We start from the raw sequence: 23,016 nt of genomic DNA, 5'->3' as shown, positions 1-23,016 counted from the left end.
ATTTATTTATTATTTCCAGCGCTTGATATTATGCAAATTATTCATTAGGCGACTATCAAGTTTACAATTTAAAAAATTAGTTGAGGGGAAGACACAGGAGGGCAACAGACTATATAGAGGGGAGGGGGCAGTCTTCATGCTTATTTTTTCTATAGGGGTCTTCTCAGGCGTTGCTCATTCATTTCTGGGTTAGTGCCGGAGGTGGCATCCTGGGATTTCTTCAAGGCCTTTTACTCTGTTGCATACACATTCCCTGATCCATATTAAATAAAATAGCTGACAGTATGGACCTCACGGTTCAGTACGTAAGATTACTGGGTGGCAGAGCCGGTGGTGGGAGGTGGGGCTAGTGCTGGGCAGACTTCTACGGTCTGTGCCCTGAGAATGGCAAGGACAAATCAAGGTCGGGTATATATATAAAGTAGCACATATGAGTTTATCTTGTTGGGCAGACTGGATGGACCGTACAGGTCTTTCTCTGCCGTCATCTACTATGTTACTCTGTGTGGCACACCAAGCTGCTCAGTTAACACATTTCTCAGCTGCCGAAGTTAATGACTCTTTGGCCTTAGTGCACCCCCTGACCTGCACTGAAATCCTGCTGTTTTCACTCTGTTATTCCCAAAGACTAACAGCATTAATGCCACTGTAAGAGAGTCCGTCCTATTGATACCCTTGGAGAAGAAGAAGTGAAACATGTCTGTGGAGCCCCTGCAGAGAAGGGAGAGCCGGAGTTGAAATCCTCTCCCCGGATGAGGGATAGTGGAAGCCTATCTCTAGGAGACCTCATAGAGAAGGGGGTGAGGAGCCCCGTCCTTTGAAGCTTTTTCAGGGTAGAGTGATAAGGGATTGCAAATGATACATCAGGCTGAAGGAACTGGAGGACTCTAATTCTTCAATGCAGTGGTAGAGTCCTCAGTTTGGAGACTGACCTAAGAGGAAGATTTTCAAAGTTGGTGAGCATAGGCAGGAAGTGACTCAGCTGTTTGAGGAGACAGAGAACCAACACAAAAGTGGAAGACACCACACACAACATCCACTGAATCAAGGCAAAGTTTATTGTCCAAACAAAAAGGTGTTGACGACCTGACCCAACACAGGCCATGTTTCGGCAATCCAGCCTTCATCGGGGGTCTTTATAGGTCAGCTGTTATTGTTTTGCTCTGTAAAATCAGAACATAGTATATATATATATATATACACACACACAAAGACATGCGTTGCAGTTTAAAAACAGCCCTGTCAAAATGGTCTGTAAGAAGCATTCATTGCTGGCAATTTAGTGTAGATTTCTTTGCATCGGCATCAGACCATTTTGAGAGCGCTGTTTTTAAACTGCAATACATGTCTTCATGTACATATACACTACATCCTGATCCAAAATTAGTCAATTTTCCCCAACATTTTAAAGTTCTTCCACATTGAACAGCTAAGTTTAAGCCCCTTGTTCCATCAGGTACCCTAGTGCTGCTGATCACTGCTCAGTAGGTTTCTGTAGCTTGGAAATGTTCTTTCACATTGTTTCCTGTATCCAAAAAGAGCATGAAACATGCAGTTAGCTAACACGATGGCTAACCCAGACTATGGGGAGCTATAAAAATCTCACAATGTAAACAATTAAGGCCTCAAAACTCAAAGAGCAACGGTCTGACCAAACGTGTCAGTCTATCCACAAAGGGCTTCCCATATATTATCATTGGCTGCACTAAATTATCTATCTCCAGCAACAAAGGAAGCTCCGGAAATGGAGAAAAAAATTGCTAACTAAAAAAAAAAAAAACCTTGAGAAAAATAGCCAAAACCCACAGTCTGTTTTAGTCATCAAAAAACAAAACTATCCACATCAAATCCCCACAATAACAACACACACCACAGGTAGCTGATGACTTATATCAAAATAAAGTCCCACAACTACTTAGCTTGACTGAAGAGGTATCTCTTCCCACTACCAGCTCCTCACATTGTGGAGGACTGGCCTAATGGTTAGTGTAGTGGGATGTGGACCTGGGGAACCAGGTTCAATTCCCTCTGCAGCTCTGTGTGACCCTGGGCAAGTTACTTAGCCCTTCATTGCCCCAGGTACAATATAGTTGGATGTGAGTCCATCTGGGACAGTGCAAGTACCTGAATAGTTAAATATGTAAACCACCTTGATTTGTACTTCAATAGAAGGCAGTAGATCAAGAAATTGATAGACTTAGACTTACTGTTCCAGTGTATTAAGGAATTCTCTTCAAGTGCTGCAGAACATGAACAAATTCCAGCTGTCCAAAACATTTACAGGAATTTTCATCTTGTTTGGGTTTTTGTCTATTTTTCATTACAGGACTAATATTGTTAACTGTTCACACTCTTTCCTGATAGTGCACGTGTGAAACAGTTTCCAGTCTTTCCCTTTTTTGCCATTAATGAACATGGTTTTTCATGTCATTTGGGGGAAAATTGACACAAAACTACACTGGAATGTCATTGACTCTTCCAATGTTGTTTCAAATGAATGCACAGCTCTAATGACTCCACTTAACTACCCAACTAGACCAGCAAAAGACAGGTCTGAATCTGATCGAAACAGCCAGAGTAGCTAAAAATGTCCCAAACTTAGTTGAGCAAAATGTGCCTGTGAAACTGAGTGTTTACCATTTTTTGAAACTGTGTCTGTAAAGCTCTGAGATATCTGTGATAAAAATGGGTTGTTGTACTGCAGAACAGTCATAGAATCCCTGTGTGTGTATCTGAGCTCCATATAGTAAATGACGGCAGATAAAGACCTGTACGGTCCATCCAGTCTGCCCAACAAGATAAACTCATTTTACACGGAGTGGGTTTGGGTTTTTTATTTTTCCTTGGGTTGAAGCATTAAGTCCTCAGCACCTTTAGGAGTTCTAAACTCATCTCAAATCACTTCTTCTTTCAGGCTGTTATTATGACGGCGATCGGAGCTGGAGAGCAGCAGGCACGCGATGGCACCCTGTCGTACCTCCTTTTGGACTCATTAAATGTGCCATTTGCACTTGCAGGGTAAGTGCTCCCATAATCTATGCAGGGGATGGACCCCCAAATCCAACTCTGTCCTCACTTCTCCAAAGCCCTGCATGATTCCCAAATTCCAAACCTCCCCAAGGAACTCTATGTTCCCTAATTACTAGCCCCCAAAATTCAACCCACAGGTCAAAGTTTTCTCTAAATACAGGCCACAATGGGCAGAAAAATCAGGATACTCAGTGGCAGGTACTTGGATAGTGGCCATCACTGAATGCAGGACACTGCGTTGGTGATGCCTGGCGCTGGATGTACTGATATTCGACTTTTTCAGAGCAGCTTATCCTGGTAACTTAGGACACATTCTTTGCTGTGGTAGTAAAATTACCACTACCTGGATAACTTTGATCTCCACCCCAATTACTCACTCCCCCCCCCCCCCCCCCCCCCCGACTGCCCCAATGCAGTCCGCATAGTAGCGCAGGGGTTTGTGGTGTATTTAGATTGTAGCAAAGCCTTTCACATGGTTCCACATAGATGACAATAAACTGAGTACCCTCTATATGGGCCCTAATATGACTGAGTGGTTTAGGAACTGTTTAAATGGAAGGAGATAGAGGGTAGTCGTAAATGGAGCTCTTTCTGAGGAAAAGGATGTTACCAGTGGTGTGCCACAAGGTTTGGTTCTTGGGCCAGATCTTTTTAACATTTTTGTAAGTGACATTGCTGAAGGGCTGTCTGGTAAGGTTTGTCTCTTTGCAGATGATACCAAAATCTGCAATAGAGTAGACACCCCTATGGTGTGAATAACAAGGGGAAGGACTTAGGAAAGCTGGAGGAATGGTGTGAAATTTGGAAGTTAAGATTTAATGCTAAAAAATGCAGGGTCATGCATTTGGGCTGCAAAAAGCCGAGGGAACAGTACAGTTTAGGGAGTCAAAAACTTTTGTGCACAAAAGATGAGCAGGACTTGGGTGTGATCATACGTGGTGATCTTAAGGTGGCTAAACAGGTAGAAAAGGCAACAGCAAAATCTAGAAGGTTCCTTTGGTGCATAGGGAGAGGAATGTCTAGTAGGAGAAAGGAGGTGATGATGTCCCTGTATAAGACTCTGGTGAGACCTCATTTAGAATATTGTGTACAATTCTGAAGATGTACCTTCAAAAAGAGATAAACAGGATGGGTTCAGTCCAGAGGGCGGTACCTTAAATGGTCAGTAGACTTCATCGTAAAGCATATGGGGAGAGACTTAAAAATCTCAATATGTATTATTTTGGAAGAAAGCGGGAGAAGGGAGATACAATAGACACATTTAAATACTTATGAGGTGAGACTCTTTCAATTGCAAGGAAGCTCTGGAATGAGGGGGCATAGGATGAAGATGAAAGACAACAGACTCAGAAGTAACCTTAGGAAATACTTCTTCAGGGAAAGGGTGGTGAATTTGTGGAATGGCCTCCCACTGGAAGTGGTGGAGATGAAAACAGTATCTAAATTCAAGATTCAAGAGAGCTTGGGACAAGTACATAGAATCTCTAAAGGAGTGATAGGGAGAGCAGACGGCATGAATGAGCAGACTGGATAGGCCATATGGTCTTTATTTGCCTACATTTTCTGTGTTCTTGTTGCGAACTCTTCCCTTGCTTCCTGTGTATGCAAGAGTGATGTTTAATGTTTTATGTTTTATTCTTAAGGCAATTTATGGTTCAGTATCTGGTTTTTTTTTTTGAACGAACAACTGAATTTTTCTTCCTCTTTCAAAAACGTTCCCCATTCAAAATATTGTTGTTTGCTGCCTAGTGACATGAAGTATACTAAGCTTTGGAAAGCTGCTTTTTTCAGTTTCAGTATGGAGCGAGGTACATAAGTATTGCCATACTGGGACAGACCGAAGGTCCATCAAGCCCAGCATCCTGTCTCCAACAGTGGCCAATCCAGGTCACAAATACCTGGCAAGATCCCCAAAAAGTACAATACATTTTATGTTAATTATCCCAGGAATAGTGGATTTTCTCCAAGTCCATTTTAATAATGGTCCATGGACTTTTCCTTTAGGAAGCCGTCCAAACCTTTTTTAAACGCTGCAAAGCTAACTGCCTTTACCACATTCTCTGACAACAAATTCCAGAGTTTAATTACACAGCATACCTTTGAACTTTAGGTTAGATCCTTTTATATAACTCCTTTAGAAGGAGATTGAAGACCTATCTCTTTGAAAAATGACTGTCAGTGTCATTTTTATTATGTTAATTATGTTCATTGTATATTTTCTTCTTGTTCATTTCTTTTAGAGCATTGTGTTTATTTTATGTTTTGTAATGGCAGTTTTAAAAGTTTTAACTGCTTAGGACCTGGTTGGATTTTGCAATATATAAATCTTTGGATTAGATTAGAGAACTATCTGGACAATGCCACGGGGGTTTGTAAAGATATTCAGCTGTATTATCTGGATACTGCATTTATCCACGATTCACTGTGTGACACCCAAATTCCAGCTTTACCCTCTCTATGCCTTTTGTTATACCCAAATATCGGCCCTCCCGTCTTGAATTCATTTTGTGGTCCAGCCCCACCCCCCAGAACTGCCTTCCTTTCCCCATTGCTAATGTTCATGTCTGAATCCTCCCTAGTGACTGTTTTTTTGGATTTCAGTGAATTCACTTATTACCCAGAGTCAGGTGCAGAGGAGCTCCCTCCACATTCAAAAGTGCTCGATTTATGATAGATGTTTCCAGAAACCTGCAGCTTTCTTTCTTTTTTCTCTCTGTAGGGAGTGACAGGAGAAGTCCACTGTGAGAAAGTGCAGTGCCCACTGCTCAGCTGCAGCAACCCGATCCGTGTTACCCCGTCCGACTGCTGCAAGAGATGCCAAGGTAAGCAGCTGGACCCTGCAGCCGAAGGACCCAGACACCAAAATGGGCCAAAGGAGCTTGGGACCAGTTCAAGGCCTGCATTAATGGCTGCAGTTTCTATCATGTAATCACTCATAAGAAGGAACAGAAATGCAAAGATTTGTGGGTGCTGTTATGCCACTTTGAACGTGCTTAAAGACAGACTGTTCGGGCTTCCTCTTCTTCAATGGTTACTATCTCAGGGTCCTGTACAAATGGAGACCTGGCTCTTGAGAGGTCAAAGTTAAGGCAAAAAGGTTATTCAGAAGATGTAATTAAGTACTTTGCTTCAGGCTAGAAAATGTTCTACTTTGGCATGGGTCCACATATGGAGAGGCTTCGGAAAGAGCTCTCTCTCCCTTTCATTCTTCCTTACCTCAAATTTTGGACTTCCTATAGGATGGTGTTTAAAAAAGATCTAGTATGTAACTCTCTTAAAAGTTTAGGTAGCAGGCATTGGCTTGTTACCAGAGATGCCTTTTGAAATCTTCTCTAGGTGCTTATCCAGATGTAGTTCGTTTTTTAAAAGGGAGTCAACTATCTTAAGCCTCCCATTCATTTTCCTTGTCCTGAATGGAATCTTAATCTGATTCTCAAATCTCTTCAAAGCCTCCCTTTGAGCTACTTAAAAAGCCAATGTGAAGGATCTTACATCGAAGTCTGTTTTTCTTTTCGCTATAACTTTTGCTAGTAGAATTTCTAACTTCAGGTTCTGTCTTGTAGGGATCCATTTCTTCACTTCTTAGAGGCCGGTGTAACTATCAGAATTGTTCCTTCTTTCATGCCAAAATTCATTTCTTCCTTTCATCTTAACCAACCACTGTATCTTCCATCCTTCAAAAGAGAAAAATATGGTAAGAAGTATGATTCATTCCGCTTTCTTGATCTCCATCAGGTGCTTATTCAGTACCTTCAAGTTACAAATAAATTCTGCTAGTCAGATCATTTGTTTGTTTTATTGGTGGTCCCTGACGAGCACTTGGACGACTTTACCTGGTCCTGTTTTTCTTACAACCAAGCCACAAACTGACCAGATGACCACCGGACAGAATTGGGGATGACCTCCCCTTACTCCCCCAGTGGTCACTAACCCCCTCCCACCCTCAAAAATTATCTGTCAAAATATTTTGTGCCAGCCTGTATGCCAGCCTGAAATGTCACATTCAGGTCCGTGACAGCAGTATGCAGGTCCCTGGAGCAGTTTTAGTGGGTGCAGTGCACTTAAGGCAGGCAGACCCAGGCCCATCCCCCTCCTACCTGTTATGTTTGTGGAGGAAACAGCGAGCCCTCCAAAACCCACCAGAAACCCACTGTACCCACTTCTAGGTGCCCCCTTTCACCTGTAAGGGCTATGGTAGTGTTGTACAGTTGTGGGTAGTTGGTTTTGGGGGGCTCAGCTCACAAGGATATGGGAGCTATGTTCCTGGGAGCAATTTCTGAAGTTCACTGCAGTGCCCCCTAGGGTGCCCGGTTGGTGTCCTGGCAAGTCAGGGGGACCAGTGCACTAGAAATGTTGGCTCCTCCCTCGACCAAAGGGCTTGAATTTGGTCATTTCTGAGTTGGGTGTCCTTGGTTTCCATTACCGCCGAAAATCAGAAACAACCAAGTCTAGGGACGACCATCTCTAAGGACAACCTAAATTTCAAGATTTGGGCGTCCTCGGCCGTATTATCGAAATGAAAGATGGACATCCATCTTTTTCGATAATACGGGTTTCCCTGCCCCTCCATTGGGACGTTTTGCGAGGACGTCCTCAACAAAACTTGGGCGTCCCTTTCGATTATGTCCCTCCACATGGTTCTTGTTGCACACGTTTTCCAAACATTATTGTTTGGATATCTTGGCTAAATCAGAAGCATCCTTTGGAGCTTAAGTTCTCTGTGCAGGTGTTTCTGTTTCCCACAATATTCTGGACTCATCTGCTGCTGATGACAAGGAAGGAAAATTTATGTTTTACCTGATAATTTTCTTTCCTTTAATCACTGCAGCTGAGTCCAGAAACCTGCCCTTACTTGGTTCTCAGATGGTTTCTCTGTTCAGGTTTGTTACTTTAAGTTTTGAATACTCTGTTACTTGTTCATCTATTCTGTGGGGAAGGAGATATATGTTATGGCTTATATATACTGTATTTGTTCTGCTTTATTACTGGAAATACTAACTGACCTAGCTGCTTACCATTCTATATAACAGAGTTCAGTTTTTTTGTCCTCTGTCTCCACCTGCTGGTAGATGGTCATAACTTACAATTTTCTGGACCCGTCTATTGTGATTTAGAGGCAGATGCACTAAACGTTTTTCATCGTTAAATGAGCCCTCGGGGAAGAATTTCCGATCCTTTCCATGCACTTAAGCCTATTTTCCGACGACAGTAGCAGCTAACGAAAACGGAATGGAGATGAGCAATTAGTGTGAAAACCCCATTGAAACGACATGCACTAACCTTTTCCGATTGCCTTTACGCAGGAAAAAGGCAGGAAAACTAACGAGAGGTCTGGACCTCTCGTTAGGACAGCTCTGTGCCAGGAAAAAGTGTTAAGTGAAAAAATAAACAAACTTTGAGCCAATCCCAGCGCATTAGCAGAGCTAAAAGCGCTGTGATTGGTCCAAAGGACCTCAGAAAACACATAAAAAAATAAAACTAAAAAAAGGATCGGGAGGGGGCAAGGGCGCTCATCAGGAGCGTCCTGTACGGACGGCCTTGCCCCCCCCCCCGCCGCTGCTCCCCACTTTCCGCCGCTCCCCCCACCCCGAAAAAGCAAAATTGTAGCAGCCCCTGCCCCCCTCCCTTCCTCACTACTCTCAGCTCCGCCTCCCGACATCCTCCGTCTGTGCCCCGCCCCCTTTGGGGGTCGTCGCCGCCATTCCCCTTCTCCATCGGGCCCCCCTCCCTCTTACCGGGCCCGTGCAGCGCCTCTTTCCTCTGTCCGAAGGCGCTGCACGGGCAAGAAGAACGCTGAATCAGCTGATGCCTGCCTTCGCGATAGAGCGTCTTTCTCCTCCTGGGCCCGCCCCTGTCTGACGTCAGTAACTGACGTCAGACAGGGGCGGGCGCAGCAGGAGAAAGACGCGCCATCGCGAAGGCAGGCATCAGCTGATTCAGCGTTCTTCTTGCCCGTGCAGCGCCTTCGGACAGAGGAAAGAGGCGCTGCACGGGCCCGGTAAGAGGGAGGGGGGCCCGATGGAGAAGGGGAATGGCGGCGACGACCCCCAAAGGGGGCGGGGCACAGACGGAGGATGTCGGGAGGCGGAGCTGAGAGTAGTGAGGAAGGGAGGGGGGCAGGGGCTGCTACAATTTTGCTTTTTCGGGGTGGGGGGAGCGGCGGAAAGTGGGGAGCAGCGGCGGGGGGGGGGGGGGGGCAAGGCCGTCCGTACAGGACGCTCCTGATGAGCGCCCTTGCCCCCTCCCGATCCTTTTTTTAGTTTTATTTTTTTATGTGTCAATTCAATTTGCCATGTGCTTGTGATTTGACTGTTTGTGGCATGCGCAGAGCAGCTAACATAACGCTTGGCTGCTCTGCGCATGATTTGGGGGCCGATTAACGATGTGTATTGTGATTCTTTGATACATTCTACGTTTCAATACCGATTCCAGCATGTGTGACTTTTTTTTTTGGTGCATTTTTCGTTATTTTAAAATCGTTAGGGACTTTAACGATTTAGATTTTTTTACGTTTGGTTGCTGCATCTGCCTCTAAAAGAGAGAAAATTATCAGGTAAGACCATTTGTCCTTAGTCTCTTCGGAACAGTACTCACTACTTCAAAGTCCTGGATCCTTCACACCTTCTTGCAGACTGGATAGCTGTAAGAATCCTTATTCTCCTGTACGGTGCCTCTTCCCTTCTTTCTGTTTGTTCTTCTGTGATATTTTGGCCTTTGGGCATGGATTAAGCCCGACTCTTCACTCTTTTTGGTAAGAATACAGACCTTCTGCACTACAATCATGCCTCTGTCCTCTCTCTTCCACTCTCCTCTGAGGCTCTGGGTTCTCCACTGCTGGTTTCCCTCTTAGTACAGGTAAATTGATCAGTACCTGGGTTGGGCCCTATCTCTTATTTCTTTAAGGTATCGGCTCTCACGAGCATCACTGCTCCCAGTTTTCAAATCCTTTCTCTGTAAAGACCAGGGGTGTAGCCACACCTCAGCGGGAGGGGGGTCCAGAGCCCAAGGTGGGGGGGCACATTTTAGCTCACCTCTCCCAGCCGCTGACCCTCCCCCGTCACTTTCGACCCCCCCCTCCTGCCACCGATGACTGTCCCTCACCACTTTCAACCCCCACCGCCGCCAGGTACCTTTGCTGGCAGGAGTCCCCAACCCCCACCAGCTGAAGTCTTCTTCAGCACCGGTCTACTCCGGCACATTCTCTGATCTGTGCTGTGAGTCCTGACGTCCTGTATGCACGTCCGGCATGTTCCTTTAAGTGAAACAGAGCATGCTGAGTTTCACTTAAAGGAACGTGCAGGACGTGCTGGATGTCAGGACTCAAAGCACAGATTAGCGAACGCGTCGGAGACCGGCGCTGAAGAAAACTAAGGCTGGCGGGGGTTGGGGACCCCCGCCAGCAAAGGTACCTGGCAGCAGCGAGGGAGGGTCAGCAGTGGCAACAGTGGGAGGGGAGGTTGAAAGTGGCAGGGGAGGGTCAGTGGCAGTGGGGGGGGGTCGAAAGTGGAGGGGGCCAGGGCTAAATCTTTGGAGGCCTTTGTCCCCGTGGCCCCACCTAGCTACGCCCCTGGTAAGGACTGTATGTTTGGCAGCAGCTGCACTCGGTCTTTCTCCTCTGAGATCAAGAATACCCCGATGATGTACTGTATACCTCCTCCTTTATGGCACTCTGTGCCTCTGGGAACAGCTGTAGACTAAACTGGCAGCCCCTGTGCTATTCTCCTTCTCTTTTGGGAGCCAAAGCTTTTGAGGGCCCCAAATTATAAGTAGGACTAATGAAAGTCTGTAATAGTTTTGGAGGAGAAAAGCTGTTCAGTCAGAGAAGGTGTTACATAGCAACATAGAACGGGAGTTTAGAAGAAGGACGTCCAGGTCAGTATTTTAGATAAAGATCTGCCCACATACAGCTTGTTCTAAAATACTGAGGAAGAAGGGCAACCTTCGAAAGCTAATCAAGAAATGTATTAAGTTATGTCCAATAAAAAAGGTATCATCTTATTTTCTTTTCCATGTTTTATTTTGTTTGATTTCTATTGATAACCTTAAGAGTGGACTAACACGGCTACCACACTCCTCTACTTAAAATACATGAGAAATGGACATCCATGTGCTGATTATATCCAGCAAGACCATCCATTTTACAAACTGAAACATCCAGACAATGAACCGGGAAAACAAGGGACATGGAAGGCAGTGTGGCCAGCAGTTGAATGTCCATGTTACAAAATCGCTGTTTAGATGACATCTGTGCAGGAGTAGCCTAATGTTAATGCAGTGGACTGAGAACCTGAGGAGCCAGGTTCAAATCCTACTGCAGCTCACTGTGATTTTATTTTAAATTGTGAGCCTTCCAGAAACAAAAAAAAATATCTACTGTACTTAAATATATAAGACACCTGCAAGCCTGAAGGCTATTGAAGTGGTGGACATTAAGGTACAGTAGATATTTTTCTGTCCCTGGATGGCTCAAAATTAAAATAAAATTCACAGACAGCTGAAGTGGGATTTGAACCTGAGCCCCTTGGTTTCCAGCCCACTGCTTTCACCATTAAACTTCTTCTCCACTCCACAAGGAAGGCTACGATAAGATGAACTTAAAAATTATTTTAGTAGTTCCTGAAGCTGTCACAGAGCCCAATATTCCTTGCCATTTACATTGGGGAGGGGGGAAGCAACCAGTAAGAGATTAAGAAGGTGACTTGCCTGCTCAATCAGAGTACCTGGATGTGCTGAGGACTAGTCTAAATAACAATGGCCATTTTTTTGGAGATGGACATCCCTTATCCTTCTGAAATCAGAGCTGGATGCCTTACTGTTGTCCCACCCACACCATGTCCCCTTACCATAAAGACATACTCCTGATTTAGACATCCATGTTTTTCTCCGTAACATGCAAGCTTTGATAGAGAGGAAGGAGGAAGCTCGTGTTTGGTCGATGATGAACAAATGAGGCTCCAGTAAGATGAAATTACTACGACTACTACTTATCATTTCTATAGCGCTACTAGACGTACACAGCACTGTACACTGAACATATAAGAGACAGTCCCTGCTCGACAGAGCTTACAATCCTCAAAGGAAAGGAAGAGCTGGAATGTCCAAGGCAGCCACTGTGCTATGGTTGTGGGACTGTTAAGGGCCCTGATGACCAGGGAGACCACCTCTAGAGAGAGAGTCTCCATCGCATGGCGAGAGAAATGCTGTTGTTCTCAGATATGATCATTAGCACAAAGAGCCAGAGGAGATTGATGCAATGGCCAGGTGTGTGTATGTGGACACCACAGAGTGGAGAAAATAAAGGAGTAGGTTTGATGGATGAAGGACTATGATGAGATGAGGATCAGGTACAAGAGGAAGGTCTAGAGTGAAATCTCTCTCTTCCATTGTTTCCTTAGAGGAGAAGAGTGCCCTTGAACTCTCGGATATGATGCAGTCAGATGCTCCCAGGGCCTGTAAATTTGGAAGACACTGGTATCTGAACAATGAGCGATGGCACCCCACTGTACCTCCATTTGGAGAAATGAAGTGTGTCACCTGCTGGTGTGTGGTAAGTATTAATGTCAGAAGTTTCTGGAATCTGTTCCAACCTTAGTTCTGTCTCTTAACTTGTTTGTAGGTGTTCAGTGCCAGGTACTACATATATGTAATGGACCTGATATCCCAAACACCTGAGCTGGGAGCCTATATTAGAGAGCAATGTAGTAACTTGGCCATATGTATAGCAGCTTCTTCCAGTTAACATCATAACATTTAAGGCGTGACCATAGGAATGGCGCCTAGTACACCTATGCACATTCCTGCCTACTATGGCACCTCTGATACACATAACTGCCCTGTAAGTTTGTTCTCTATTTTCAGTCTAAGTTTTCAGCTGAAAATTCATCTGAATTTAGGAATTTAAAAGTTATGCTTCTAAATGTAGATGGAATCGGCGAAAACATCCAGAAATCTCAGACCATCATCAACGCATGTATAATTTCCCAAATTATCTCTCTTAAATATTAGATCATTAAATGTGGGAGATAGATATCTGTCTCAATAGTCCAAATTTCTCACCACTGTTATCATCATCAGTCCAAACTTTTCAAACCAATTTATTATTGCCATTTATTTGAAAGTTGCTGTCCTGCCTTATCTGGGGTACAGGTCAAGGCAGTTTACAGATTAAAATATAAAACATTAGAACATAAGTATTGGGATACTGGGAGAAACAGAAGGTCCATCAAGCCCAGCATCCTGTTTCCAACAGTGGCCAATCAAGGTTACAAATACCCCAAACAGTATAATACATTTTATTCTGCTTATCCTAGAAATAAGCAGTGGATTTTTCCAAGTCATTCTTAATAATGGCTTATGGACTTTTCTTTTAGGAAGCTATACAAACCTTTTTTTTAAACCCCTCTAAGCTAACTGCTTTTACTACATTCTGTGGCAAAGAATTCCAGAGTTTAATTACACGTTGGTTGAAGAATTATTTTCTACAATTCGTTTTAAATTTACTACTTTGTAGCTTCATCATGTGCCCCCTAGTCCTAGTATTTTGTGAAAGAGTAAATCAGCAATTCACGTCTACCCGTTCCACTCCACTCATTATTTTATAGACCTCTATCATATCTTCCCTCTGCTGTCTTTTCTCCAAGCTGAATAGCCCTAGATGCTTCAGCCTTTCCTCATAGGAAAGTCGTCCCATCCCCTTTATCATTTTTGTCACCCTTCTCTGTACCTTTTCTAATTCCACTATATCTTTTTTGAGATGCGGCGACCAGAATCGAACACAATATTCGAGGTGCGGTCGCACCATGGAGCACTACAAAGGCATTATAACATCTTCATTTTTGTTTTCCATTCCTTTTCTAATAATACCTAACATTATATTTGCTTTCTTAGCCACCGTCACACATTGAGTTTCAACGTATGATCAACTATGACACCTAGATCCAGAAATGCCAACAACATGATAGTATTACTACTAATCATTTCTATAGCGCAGCACTGTACCCATTTTATACAGGTACTTTCTCTGTCCCTAGAAGGCTCACAAACTAAGTTTTTGTACCTGGGGCAATGGAGGGTTAAGTGACTTGCCCAGAGTCACAAGGTGCTGCAGTGGGAATTGAACTCAGTTCCCCAGGATCAAAGTCCACTGCACTAACCACTAGGCTACTCCAAAAAAAAACACAGCACTCCTACAAAGAGACATACCTCTAATAGAAAGTCTTAAATGTCCCTGACAAAAACAAAGACAAATACTATGCATTTCTCGGCCAGGAAGCGCTCTCCAATTCTAACTCACTGTCACGTTGGCAAAAGCCATCTGAATATAATTATGTCTATAGTCCAAAGTTCCCAAACCTCAGTATATTTCCTTAAATATTTTTTTAAACTTATATGTAGCAAAATCTTCAGCTATAATCCAGCAAGACGTCATACACTGTCACCTATCTGATACGGCACCATGTTTCGAAACTGTGCGTCATGGATAGCACAGTCACTGATCCGTTCTCTATCAAAAAGATAAGGTGTTAGTACCTTTTAATATTCATCCCAGCAACATCCAGCCAATTAAAAAAATCTTCTCGTTAACATCTTTCTGGTTCAGAATATCATCCTTCATAATAGCCTCGACCACTCTAACTCTGCATTAAGGCCTGTCTTGAAGAGTGAAAAAAAGATCCTACCAGGGGCCTAGTTACAGAATTCTTCCCTGTCTCCTCATAAATTTTCAAAGAGGCTAGTTTAGGATCCTAAACCCTTTAAATATTGGCCTCTGTCAAGTCAATTTGCGATGGCAGTTTTGATTCTCTTTAAATGACAGCCATAGCCTTTAAAAAGTACATCCACCCAGCCTCACCACACTGACAGGCAGAAGAAACTGAATGCACACACAACGCGCTCACTGCTGCCGGCTAGAATTCTGCATGATCTCACGGTCCAGGGGCGTAGCCAGACAGCAGATTTTGGGTGGGCCTAGACAAGAACTGGGTGGGCACAAGTGTTCTCCCCCCTCCCCCACCAACTTAAAAAAATATCTCAGCCGGTAGGAAAACACTGCTCTCTACCTTGGCAGCCTGCAGCAGGCATGCGCTGAAAACTGAGCGTGCGCAGTTGCCAGTATCGGCAGCTTAGGAAGCTCAGACTTCTGAAGTGGAGAGCAATGTTTTCAGCACCATCAGGAAGAGGTCTTCAGCTGGCGGAGCTTGGGATCCCCACCAGCCACCACTAAATGTGTGCTGCTCTTGGGTGGGCCTGAGCCCTAAGTGGGCCCACCTAGGCCCACCTGTGGCTACGCCACTGATCTCGCCACATGGCACCACTTAAAGACTGATACTTAGTGCCAAATACTGCCATTATCAGAAAGTTCTTTCATTTAGGACTATAGTTTTAATTTATGGTTAGAGGCTGACTATCAGTGCCCTATGTAAAGTTAACTTTGTCTCTGCTGTGGCAGTTAAAGGGATCTACTGTCTAGATTGGGCACCTTTACCTCAGGGTGGGATGTTTTCAACATTACGTCCATAACAATGGTTTATTTGAAAACTGCAGAAATAATACACAATACAACCATTTTACCCTAGAGGCAGGGTTGGGGCAGTAATATGTATTTCCAAATCTGGGCACTTTTTTTGTAGCAAAAGCTGCCCTCAAAAAACAGAAGTTCAAGCATTTGCCAAGACGTTTTCCTTCTCATTTTCAAAGTGAAATTATGGGTTGTCTTTCACTGATGCAAAATCCACAGCTTAAAAGTGTCTCCAAATTGTGCACCAGCCCACGCTGTGAAAACTGCATTCACAGGTCACGGGGGGGGGGGGATGGAATTTGACCTTTAGTTTCATCAGCTCTCAGCTCAGTCTCCTTTGACGCACCAGATGTTAGTTTCAGAAACCTGTAACATCTGCTCTCCAGACTTTCCCAGAATTCATTATGGAGGAGCTGGGGGTCTCTGTACTTGTGAATGAGATCTAGGTTCTGTATCATCAACTGAGTGCCACCGTCTCACCCCTGTGTGCTGGAGATGGAGGCTCTGTGTGACAATTAGGGTTCGAATGAGTGGGATCCATAGACACATATCTATAATTTCCGGAGATGACTAGACTCTTACAAGAAAATCTAACTAAAAGAATGTCTCCTACTGGGATCTTGCCGGGTATTTGTGACCTGGATTGGCCACTGTTGGAAACAGGATGCTGGGCTCGATGGACCTTTGGTCTTTCCCAATATGGCAATACTTATGTACTACCAAAAATGTAGGCTTCAGCTATAGGATTTGCTTTCTGCGAAGCTACATTTATCTGGCCATGTCAGGAAAGATGGTAACGTGCTGACCACAAAAAGGAACATTCTTTCTGGATAGTATTTTTTTCAGCTTGGGAATGAAATTTCACCAGTAAGGTAGCATGCTTGGTAGACAAGTCTTGGAATGACTCTAAAACTATCCACAGATATAAGCTGCTCTTATTCTCCCTCTTTAGACACCCCAGAACGTCTGGTAATATAGTACCCGATATTCGGCTGGTGACGCTGCCCCTGGAAATTCAATGCCGGGTCATGTCCAATTTCCAAATATACACAGGGGGTGAAAACATAGCCGGTTACGTGCGATATTCAGCAGTTAAGTAGCTATGGTGAATCGCATAAAGTTAGGAGCCCCTTATGTGCTGAATATTGACCCTTAACTGGCCAAGTGGCAACCCCGCCGTGGGAACACCCATAAGATAGCTGGTTCCGGCTTAGGCAGTAACCGGACATTTTTAGTAACGCTGTCTGGTTAACTACTGCTAAATAGGCCCAGTTAGACCCAAGCTAGCGATTCAAACAACCAGAAGCAGTTTCTGGACGTTTATATTGCTTTGAACACTGGCGACCCCATAAAATGTTTGTTTATCCCACACTTGAATTACTGCCTTTCTGTAGATTCAGTCAAAGCAGTTTACTTATACTGTTTTTTGCAGGTACTCTCTCAACTGTTAATGAATCAGCCTGACATTTTTTTTTTGTTACATTTGTACCCCGCGCTTTCCCACTCATGGCAGGCTCAATGCGGCTTACATGGGGTAATGGAGGGTTAAGTGACTTGCCCAGAGTCACAAGGAGCTGCCTGTGCCTGAAGTGGGAATCGAATTCAGTTCCTCAGGACAAAGTCCACCACCCTAACCACTAGGCCACTCCTCCACTCACAGTTTCTTTCAAATACATTTTCAGAAGCTCCAGATGTGCTAAGTCACTGGAAAGTTTAGTATTCTAAGGTTTCTAATCTCGAAACAATTCACCATTAATTCCAGATCCGAATGTATCAAACAACTATCTGTCACCATAGACATGGCAGTAAATTGCAAAGTAACGAGATGAATTTCCTCCCTGTGACCACTCCTTACTCTATCTTCATATTCTAAGAACTTAACAGCTCCCTCCTGAGAAAATGTTCACAATGCAGGAATTGATTCGTTTAACAGCCTTACCCCATCTATAATGTGTATCTGCTTGAGATGTTCCTTGTACTTTGATCTCTTTAGGAAGGAGTTACCCAGTGCCAGCGGCAGGATTGTTCCAATGTGATCTGTAACAGCACCGTGAACGCAGAAAACAGGTGCTGCTCTAAGTGCAAAGGTCAGTGCCTGTGCTTACAAGCATGTATACACATATGTCATGGTATGTGCAGACATGTGTACACACATGTCATGGTATGTGCATGTGAGTGTGTGTAAGCATGTGTACACATATGTGATGGTATGTGCATGTGTGTGCAAGCATGTGTACACATATGTGATGGTATGTGCATGTGTGTGCAAGCATGTGTACACATATGTGATGGTATGTGCATGTGAGTGTGTGCAAGCATGTGTATACATATGTGATGGTATGTACGTGTGAGTGTGTGCAAGCATGTGTATACATATGTGATGGTATGTACGTGTGAGTGTGTACAAGCATGTGTACACATATCTGATAGCATGTGAGTATGTATGTGCATAAGTGTTGCCATACTGGGACAGGCCAAAAGTCCGTCAGGCCCAGTATCCTGTTTCTAACAGTGGCCAGTCCAGGTCACAAGTACCTGTCAAGATCCCTAAACAGTAAAACAGATTTTATGCTCCTTATCCTAGAAATAAACAGTGGATTTCTTCAAATCCATCTTAATAATGGCTTATGGACTTTTCTTCTAGGAACTTGTCTAAACCTTTTTTATACCCTGCTAAGCTAACTGCTTTTATCACATTCTCTGGCAACAAATTCCAGAGTTTAATTACATGCTGAGTGAAGAAATATTTTCTCCAGTGGAGGAGTAGCCTAGTGTTTAATGCAGCAGACTTTCATCCTGGAGAGCTAGGTTTGATTCCCACTGTGGCTCCTTGCGACTCTGGGCAAGTCACTTAACCCTCCATTGCTCCAGGTACAAATAAGTACTTGAATATACTATGTAAACTGCTTTGAATGTAGTTGCAAAAACCACAGAAAGGAGGTATATCAAGTCCCATTTTCCCTTCATTGCGTGCCCCCTAGTCCTAGTATTTTTGGAAAGAGTAAACAAGTGATTCACATCTACCCGTTCCACTCCACTCATTATTTTATAGACCTCTACCATATCTCCTCTTAGCCATATCTTCTCCAAGCTGAAGAGCCGTAGCCACTTTAGCCTTTCCTCATACAGTTATCCCATTCCCTTTATCATTTTCGTTGCCCTTCTCTGCACCTTTTTCAATATAACGTTTTTGAGATGCGGTGACCAATACCTTTCCTGCCTATTGAGTCCCTAAATCCCTTCATGAACACTAAGTTCAGCCACTCAACATCGCCTTCTGCTCCCCTCATTCAGTGAAATTTTCCATGAGCATACACTGGCTGTTATTTTTTCGGTACAGGGTCCCAAAAATTGGATTAGATTACTACAATCTCTGTGCAAACAAACGACACTTCAGCAATTTAAAACAGACTTTTAAAAGCATTTCCTCTTCCAAGATGCCTATAGTTAAGGGTTCCCCTTCCAGAGGTGGACCTTACCCCCTCCTTTTGTGTTTACCCCTGCTATCCTATTAATATTTTAGTTCCACCTTCTTCGCTTTTGTTCCAGTTTAGTCCCCTCCCCCTTTTTCTACTTTTCCTTTTACTGTGAAAGCTGCCTAGATATATTTGCGATGAGCAGGGTAGTAAACCCCTATTAAACTTGAATTACCCCTTTAATATCTGTGCTAAATTACATTAATGCACTTAGGGTCCCTTTTACAAAGGTCGCAGTAGGGTGCACCAAATCGGCCCTACCGCCAGGGTAGCGCAGGAGCCTGGCACAAGTTCCAAAGTTGGCGTGAGCCGTTTCCCATGGCAGAAAATAATGTTCTATTCTACCGTGGGAGGGCGTTCCTGGCGGTAACTGGCAGCATGGCCATATCGCCATGTGCTTCCCGATTACCGCAGGGTTAACGTGTGAGCCCTTACCGCCAAGTAAATAGGAGGTGATAAGGGTTGACGCAGTAAATGGTCAGGTGTTAATTTTGGACTTGGCACCTGGCCATTATTGCCAAAAATAGAAATTCAGCGTTTTGGCCTGAGCATGTGGGAAAATCACCCACTAAAAGCAGCACAGGCCACTTTTGACTGCGCTTTTGTAAAGGGGCCGCTTAGGAAGTTACTACTACTTAACATTTCTAAAGCGCTACTAGGGTTACGCAGCGCTGTACAGTTTAACAGAGAAGGACAGTCCCTGCTCAAGGAGCTTACAATCTAAAGGACAAGTGTACAAGTTAATGTAGGTTCTAAACGAGACTGTAACTATTCCCTCCAGAAGCCTCACAATATTATTTAGCGTGCCAATCTAAAATGTGTTTAATATTATCTCACTTCTTAGGACTGTGGTGCTGCAGTTACTTCCTCTCATGGTAGGTCAGCAATGCATTGTGTCCCGTACATAGTGCTTGACTCCTACTGGTCTTTTCTTCTGCAAAGTCTTGAGTTCTTTGTCTACCTGCTGCTATTTCCTGATCACCTTTACTATCTTTGCTGTGATGTGTCAGTCAGTGTTTGACCTTCTCTACTCCTGTTGGTCCCTTCGCCTTGCCCCCTGGCCTTGTGGGTGTTCTTCTTGCTCTCTTCCAATGCTGCAAGGCAGTTGTGTCCATCTGCCTTAGGAGCAGGTTGTCTTCTGCTCCCCTGAACTGAACTCATCTTTTTACCAATTGCAAATTCTCTTACCTCTGCCATAAAGCTTTATCCTCTACCCTTCGGAACTACAAAGTCTCCTGCTTCTGAATTCCTTACTACAAATTGTGAATAAATTAGCTACTACGTTTATTCAATAAAGTAAATTTCAGAAAAGAACAGAGGTTTTTCACGTGTGTGCTGATGTGTGAGGTTTCTACTCCCTGGATATCAGAGTGTGTTTATGTTCTAAGAGAGCCACTTTGTGCCTGAGGTAATTGAGGGTGAAATGATTTCACCAAACTCACAAGAACTTGCAGTGGAGTAAAGGGATTTCACTTGAATCGTGACTAAGCCTAGTCCTCAAACAAAAGTCTAATCTGTCCAATAAAGATACAACTGAGCTGCAACATGTCTCTTCTTATACAGGACAATCTCTTGTTTTGTTCACTTCCTGAGTAGAAAAGTGCCCAAGGTCCCCACTCAGTTTTCTCCAGCACTTCTTCACCCATGTCTGATCACAAGGCTACACAAAACTTCAAAGAGCCACTTATACCAGAATGTCTACTGCCCAAGCAAATGACCTGCTTGATCCCAGCAGCTTTCACCACCACCAGCCCTGCCAAACCGACCCAGTTGCTACAAGGAGAGCAGACGTCTGCAGACAAACTAGGCTATATGAGTGCTTGTATTTGCTTTAGGACTTCTAGTTATCACTGTAATTGATCCAGACAAATTCAGATACCAATTAATTATAGGATTGAAACCTGTCAGACATACCCACCAGTAATTAATTCCGTCATCACAGCCTGCCAGACTGACCCGTGTTTCTTCTGGAACGTCTTTCATGTTAGCGCTATGAACAGTTATTTTGAGAGTCTCAAGGCTGATACAAGTTCAACACTTCAAATCCATAAACCCACAGCACCTACTCACATGTTTTGAATGTAAGACTCCTCTGTGCTTCTGTCATGCCTTTTGGAAGTGTGTTGCTTGCAAGAGCGTGTTTCAGGCATCCATCACCCTTTCTGATTTTATTCTCCAGAGCTTAACATCATGACCCTTTGTTCTAGAATTCCTTCAACTGTTTATGAGCCTGAGGTATTTGAATGTTTCTGCCCATATTCTCCTGCCTCTCCTCTACTATAGAATTTATATCCTTGGCTCAGAGCTTCTCAAACTGCGAGTCAGAACGAGTTGTCCTTCTAAACGGAGTGCATGAGCGATTGCTCATACATTTTAGAAGCGTCGCTCACAGATTTTACAGGGTTGCTCACAAAATTTTTTTTTTGTGCTATATACAAAAATGCATTCCTAATACTGGCGCTCAAAAAAATGACCCCCTGGGTGGGCGCCTCAGTGGAGATCACTGTCTGCCGGGGGGGGGGGGGGGGGGGGGGGGTCATACACTTTCTGTGGACACACAATTGGCGTAACGGCAGCAGAAAGACTGGTGAGCACTGATTGGCTTCTGTGGTTTCAACTTATAGAGTTTCTGCTACAGACCCCACATCATTACATAAGTACATAAGTGTTGCTATATTGGGACAGACTGAAGGTCCATCAAACCCAGTATCCTGTTTCCAACAGTGGCCAATCCAGGTCACAAATACCTGGCAAGATCCCAAAACAGTACATGTTATGCTGCTTATCTTAGAAATATCAAAAAAATGTTCACAGAGTGTGTGAATGCAAATATAGTAGTCTTAAATAGTCTTAGATATTTCGATACTTATAGACTAAAGTGAAAGAGAGTCTCATATAAAGCACACGGTGATATTACTTTCACTCAATAGGTGAATCCATTACACGTGTTTATAGCTTAATCATTGACTCGACCTCCACCCTCCAATTGTATTGCCAAATAAGACTTGCTCTACTTTTTTTACTCATATATTTATCAATAATGCACACTGCACTTATCTTAGGCAGATTGGTGCGCTCTTAAAACCCCGACAGGTTCCCGTTCCGTATTGACTTTGTCAAGGGGGAGTGACACCAGTTCTGTCTACAAAGGAAAAAAGAACAAAAAAAGGGAAGAATCAAGTCTCTTGTATGCATACCTTAACCCTATTGTTTGACTTCTCTAAATATTCGCATAAATTTATTTAAATAAATCGGCTGATGGCTTACCCGATTACTGCCCCAGGCATTCGTGTGTGCTAGCTCATTCTGATTGAACTCAAAAAAATGGCGGTAGCATCTTTTTTATTGTTGGCACGTACTCAACTGATGTTAACACGTCAAACATTGATACGTGAAAATCGTTGCAAAACTCTTAAAGGTATAGTTCTTAAAGGAACAACTTGGAACAATCATCTACGGCGGACATTAGAAAACGTCTTAGAGAAACCGTTCAAAAACTTATCAATAGGCTTTTCATAAAACTTGAAGAGACCTCAAGGGAGATATATCAGAAAAAAACTTGTCCATTGGATGTATGTGTTTAACCCTTAGAAATAAGCAGTGGATGTTTTCTTTTTCTGAACTGTACCTGAATTCAAGAAAGCTTGGCACATATTTTCTTTCTTTATTTATTTATTTATTTGTGGCATTTATACCCCGCTCTTTCCCGCTCAATAGCAGGTTCAGTGTGGCTTACAAAGTATGGTACAAAGTATCACAGAGATAATACAGGGATGGAAACAATGTATCAGAGAGATGACATAATTACTTAGATTAGGTTCAGTATGGTACGATGTATCACAGAAATGATACAAAGTATGGTCGCAGGGACGGCATAATTTCATAGAGTGGGACAGTGGTAAGAGATGTGTTGAAGGGATTGGAGTGTGGGTGATATAGTGGTGTGGAGTTGTGTTTGAGAGTTAGGATCTCTACGGGAGAGGAAGGGATAGT

At 43.6% G+C, this 23,016-nt stretch overlaps 1 protein-coding gene across 1 annotated transcript in view; it reads left to right on the top strand.

The window, feature by feature from the left end:
* CHRD (chordin) overlaps window positions 1–23,016 on the top strand; it is a 95,092-nt gene that overhangs the window by 69,880 nt on the left and 2,196 nt on the right. Inside the window, exons 19-22 of the mRNA XM_030216181.1 lie at window positions 2,915–3,018; window positions 5,750–5,852; window positions 12,426–12,577; window positions 17,541–17,634. Of these exons, the coding sequence (XP_030072041.1) occupies window positions 2,915–3,018; window positions 5,750–5,852; window positions 12,426–12,577; window positions 17,541–17,634 (453 nt within the window). The remainder of the gene's footprint in view (window positions 1–2,914; window positions 3,019–5,749; window positions 5,853–12,425; window positions 12,578–17,540; window positions 17,635–23,016) is intronic.

The sequence above is a fragment of the Microcaecilia unicolor genome, chromosome 10 (genome assembly GCF_901765095.1).
Source record: "Microcaecilia unicolor chromosome 10, aMicUni1.1, whole genome shotgun sequence".
Lineage (NCBI taxonomy): Eukaryota > Metazoa > Chordata > Amphibia > Gymnophiona > Siphonopidae > Microcaecilia > Microcaecilia unicolor.
Note: the sequence above shows the minus strand (reverse complement) of the source record. Positions and strands in the feature narration are given on the sequence as shown.